The sequence below is a fragment of the Arachis ipaensis genome, chromosome B05, assembly GCF_000816755.2.
Source record: "Arachis ipaensis cultivar K30076 chromosome B05, Araip1.1, whole genome shotgun sequence".
Taxonomy (NCBI): domain Eukaryota; kingdom Viridiplantae; phylum Streptophyta; class Magnoliopsida; order Fabales; family Fabaceae; genus Arachis; species Arachis ipaensis.
Genome location: NC_029789.2, coordinates 144,631,035 through 144,636,569, shown reverse-complemented (window position 1 = coordinate 144,636,569; position 5,535 = coordinate 144,631,035). Strand labels below are relative to the sequence as shown.

General features: G+C 28.7%; 2 protein-coding genes across 4 annotated transcripts in view; one reads left to right on the top strand and one right to left on the bottom strand.

The window, feature by feature from the left end:
* LOC107641461 (protein FAR1-RELATED SEQUENCE 5-like) overlaps window positions 1–1,858 on the bottom strand; it is a 4,548-nt gene extending 2,690 nt beyond the window's left edge. For all 3 annotated transcript variants that reach the window (XM_021103151.1, XM_021103152.1, XM_016344952.2), the window contains exon 1: window positions 1,739–1,858. The gene's annotated coding sequence lies outside the window, so the exon portion shown is untranslated. The remainder of the gene's footprint in view (window positions 1–1,738) is intronic.
* LOC107642192 (probable xyloglucan endotransglucosylase/hydrolase protein 32) overlaps window positions 5,057–5,535 on the top strand; it is a 5,128-nt gene continuing 4,649 nt past the window's right edge. The window contains exon 1 of the mRNA XM_016345494.2: window positions 5,057–5,406. Coding sequence (XP_016200980.1) covers window positions 5,181–5,406 — 226 coding nt within the window. The 5' untranslated portion in view covers window positions 5,057–5,180. The remainder of the gene's footprint in view (window positions 5,407–5,535) is intronic.

Genomic DNA, 5,535 nt, shown 5'->3' with positions numbered 1-5,535 from the left:
GCTACATAGTTCTTGAACTAATTTTAATTACAAATTAACCCCATATATTTTATTTAATTATAAAAACTGTTTTTTATTTTATAAATTATTATTTTATCAATTATCTATTATATTTATTAACAATCAAATACAAAAACAACAACTAATTATATCCTCCGTTGATCCTAATAAAGCTTTTGGCCATTCCAATCGATTAAAATATTAAATTTCATCTCGTGACGTTCGTCCATGGCTTCCAAATCGTGTTTCCTTGAAATTCAATCAATTGGTTTATTAAAACAATCGATTGAATGATAACTCAATCGATTGGATTACAGTGTATCACAAAACAATGGATTGAAAGTTGTAAGGTAGAATGGTTTTCGCTTAAACCAATCGATTGTTTATACTTTCCAATCGAATGAATGCCTCAAAACAATCGATTGTTTTTGTTACTCAATCGATTGAATTCACGAAAACAATATGGTTTTGCCAAATACAATCGATTGGAAAGTGACGACATTGAAGTTTTAGCCAAATTCAATCGATTGGTAATGTAATCTAATCGATTGGAAGGTGATGAAGTTGAATTTTTTGCCAACTTCAATCGATTGGTAATGCCATCCTCAATTTTAATAATTAATGTAAATTTTAACAGAACAAAATGGGGTCAACAAAGGTCAAAAGGAAGTCATGATGATGATATTACACTACTCATTGCATTGCCATATGAGAACTAGATCAAATCTCCCATTGACTCTCTCTAAGACCTTTTTCCAATTAGCTTCAAATCTTCAGCTGCTCCAAGCTCGGCACTGTCTCGGATTCCGGTGGAACGGCTGCATCTGTCTCCTCGGTTTTCGCCTCTTGTTTGGTTTCTTGGCTAACTGGAGTAATGCTTGTGGTTGTGATGTTCGGCGAATCGTCTTTCGGAGCAATGATCGGTTTGTCTTTTTGGACTGGCAGAGCAATGAGTCAAATATCTGAGGATAGCAGTCAAAATTTTAATAATTAAATTTCTTGGCTATCCTCAATTTTAATAATTAATGTAAATTTTAAAAAATTAAATAAATTTATATTTATTGTGATTACACACTCTATAACTTAGATGAATAAATATTATTTTTAAAATGAATCATGATATATTGATACAAAACTTATTGTATGTAAATTTGTTTAAAAATTAATAAACCTCTCTCATTAATAACAATATTGGAACTTAAATTTGATATTATATATTGTGTAGGTACTTAGAGTATATTAGAAAAGTACGTTAGTAATTTGAAGAGAAAAATTATTAGTGTAAATTTATTTTTTTTAAAAATTAATCCTTATTGAACTATTCTACTTTTATTCCTTTAAAACATATCTTAATAAAAATATTTGTAACAATAATTTACATCCAATAAGAATATCTTAACGAGCAGTTACATCATTCTGTCATGGGGTAAAATAGGGGTAAAATAGAAAAAAAATAATCGACACCCAACCCTCTGTATTCCTAATATAAATTGTTATAGATAAGTATAGTTTCTTAAAATTTTGGGGTGTCCAGACCACTACTCGCCGCCTCTAGGTTCGTCCTGATTGTTAGCTAATTAATTAATAATAAAAATAATAACATCTATTTACTTTTTAGTATTTCTCAATTTCTATGAATTAATAAAAGATAAAAAAATATTTTTTTTCTTACGCAATCAATTTCACGAATAAAGTATCGAAACGAATAACTGCAAAATTAGAGATACTATTCACTGACCTCGATTTTGTAATCAAAACGATGGTTTATTTTTTGAACACTACAATGAAAAACTTGATTGGACCTTTGCTGATTGCTGCAACGGTGATTAACGATGAAGAAATAGTGGATATTAAATAGACGGATAAAAAAATAAAAAAAAAATTGGATATTGAGTAGATGGATGTTCCAAAGAAAAACAATTAAATTTTTTATAATCAAAGAAAATGATACACGATTTCAATGGTGGGATTGAATAATTAGTGATGCATTATTCACCAATTTATAATGTTAACATTAAGGAAAAGATAAGATTAGTTTATCTACATCAAAATAAAACAGCAAAAATTGAAGATAGAATTTTAAAGATAAGATTGATGAATAAGAAGATAATTTCTAAAAAGATAACAAGATTGAAATAGGCGCAGGACACATTTCAATCGATTGGGTAGCATTACCAATCGATTGAAGTTGGCAAAAAATTCAACTTCATCACCTTCCAATCGATTGGATTACATTACCAATCGATTGAATTTGGCTAAAACTTCAATGTCGTCACTTTCCAATCGATTGTATTTGGCAAATCTATGTTGTTTTCGTGAATTCAATCGATTGAGTAACAAAAACAATCGATTGTTTTGAGGCATTCATTCGATTGGAAAGTATAAACAATCGATTGGTTTAAGCGAAAACCATTCTACCTTACAACTTTCAATCGATTGTTTTGTGATACACTGTAATCCAATCGATTGAATTTCAAGGAAACACGATTTGGAAGCCATGGACGAACGTCACGAGATCAAATTTAATATTTTAATCGATTGGAATGACCAAAAGCTTTATTAGGATCAATGGAGGATATAATTGGTTGCTGTTTTTGTATTTGATTGTTAATAAATATAATAGATAATTGATAAAATAATAATTTATAAAATAAAAAACAGTTTCTATAATTAAATAAAATATATGGGATTAATTTGTAATTAAAATTAGTTCAAGAACTATGTAGCAATTATTAAAAAAACTCTAAAAACATACTTTCTAATGGGACCATTAAGTAATCCAAAAGTTCTAGAACCACCGAATCTTGAGCCATGTAACTACACCCTAAGAGAAAGAACGTTAGCACTGGCATAGTACACTAAATATGATTATTGAACGGAAAAGTAAAGCTAAACTATTTTTAATTAGTTAATTTTAAATAATTACAATTAATCATTAATAATTTTATATTTTTTAAAATAAAATTTAAATAATTATTAATTATTTTTAATATGAAATATAATTTAAAAATATTTATTGATTTATTGTTGATTAAATCTCTATTGGTTATCTAAGGAGATTGTTTTATTATAATAGAATAGCCGAAAGTAAGAGAAAATGGTATCGCATTAATAGTACAAGACGTATCAGCACTTATTATGTTACAAACTTTGTCTCCGCACATTGATCTCAAACAAAAGAGTGTCGTGTATATATATATATAACTTTAGAAAACTCTGGAATTTCCCCTTTATGTTGATGGAGTTCTTTTTTTTTTATTTTTGATCAGAGTGAGAGATTAAAAATTTTGTAACATCAGAGTGTGATTCAAGAACCATATTAAGATTATGAATCATGCAAACAAGGATTTATTCAACGCGGCAATGGATCATAGGGGTAGACCCTCAAATAAAAAATTGGGACCATTATTAGTTTTAGTTCTTGGCCCACTTACTCCATTCATTCGGGATTTTTCACATTAAAACTTTACTCTATTTTATTAGTGAGTTAAAAATTTCTCTATCCTAATTCTACTCACACATTAAAATTCTAAATTTTATTCTACTTTATAAATTTTATACATATTAATAAAATAAAAAATAAAAAATTAATGTTTTAAATTACTAAATTAACTAATTAGTTCAGTAATTATTCACTTATAACAAGTTATTATATAAAGAAAGTTGCGAGTTCAACTTTTACCTTCTTCATACACGTTCAATAAAAACTAAAATAAAGATATAAAAATCATTTTACATGTCCACCAAAACTAAAATATTATCATTTTAACCTTCATTGGACTTCAAAACGAAAACGTCATTATTTCAGACTAATTAGTGTAACAAAAAAAATACTAAATTATTATTCTATTTACCAAGTTAGATCGAAAAGGCAGAAATTATTTTTAATATGGAAAGAGAGATGATGTTTTGGTTGAATATTGATATTTGAAGTGTATTATAGTAGTATGGAAATCATTCAACACGCCCCCCACGTGTTGGCTAAGAAGCTGCCACGTGTCCAACACGCCCCCACGTGTTGGCCAGAATGCTGCCACGTGTCCACCACGCCCCCCACGTGTTGGCTTCCCACCTAAAAAATTCACCCATCTGTAATTACACCAAATACTCCCATTTTCAACAAAAACACCAATATTTTTTCCATACCAAAAAAAATTAGCCTCGAAAAGGGGTTAAAAAATGACTATAACATCCAAAATCCAATCTCGATTATCACTATAATATAATCAGAATCTACAAAATTAAATTAGTAAAAGGGTACCACTATGCAGAATTATTCCGTTACTACTTACTACATCAAAATCTGATCCCCACGTTTCTTTTCACAGTGACTAGAAAACAGACAAAATGAAGAGGTAGATAGATGGTGAAAAGACTTTTATATATTGTAAAAAAAATGGGGGGTTATTCCAGCAACTATTTGCAAAGATCAGAGACACAATTCATATTTCACAGACACAGTTTTTTACTTTTTGGGGAGCATTTAAGACACCCTCATCTACCTCCTTCTGTGTGATATCATCTTCTCCAAATTTTCAAACCAAGTTAAACCAAATTTTAATCTCAATAAATTTTGGTAGAAACTCAGGTCCAGTCGACTTCATGTGAAGTTGATATTCGAGAGCCGTTAGATGATTTGACTGATTTGACTAAATTTTTACCTAACAACTCTCAACTATCAACTTCACGTGAAATCGACTGCACATGAGTTTTCACCATAAATTTTATATTTTTTTTGTCGATACTAAATTTTAAATTTTAAACTCTAAATTTTAAATATTAAAAATAAATTATTAGCTTAAAATATTTATTAATAATGATAAAAAATATTAATTGTTTAGTATTTATTTTTTTGATATTAATAAAAAATTCTACAATATTTGGACTATGCACCATTCATCAATTAATGATTAATATGATTAATTAGCTAGTATTTTAATCCCTCCTCAAATTCACCACAATTTTTTTTTCTCTTTAGAAGGGGGCCCATTAATTATTCTCATATTCATTTTATTATTATATAAAAATAATGTACTACTACCATACTCTTTTGTTCATGATCTTGATAAGTCTCTGTCTTTCTCTTTCACTCTCACACTCACACAAACCTGCATTTATAGACACTTACCAGAATCAACAGCATACATCATTCTTTTCTTTCATCAAATTCATTCATTCATATGATGATGAAGGCTCTACTATTATTTCTCTTTGCTATTTCTTCATCACTGTTTATGGAACCTTGTTATTCAAGCAGTGGATATTGGCCTCCTTCACCAGGATACTGGCCAAGTCACAAATTCAGGTCTATGAACTTTTACAAAGGATTTAGAAACCTTTGGGGTCCTCAACACCAAGCACTTGACAACAATAATGCATTAACAATTTGGCTTGATAGAACCTCAGGTTAGTTTAATTTGTCCCTCATTTTAATTTTAATTTGCTAAATGCATTATCTATCTACTATATAGCATTACTCAACACATTATCACATACTTATTTAATTTTTCTTTTCAAAATGCCTATAAAATTATT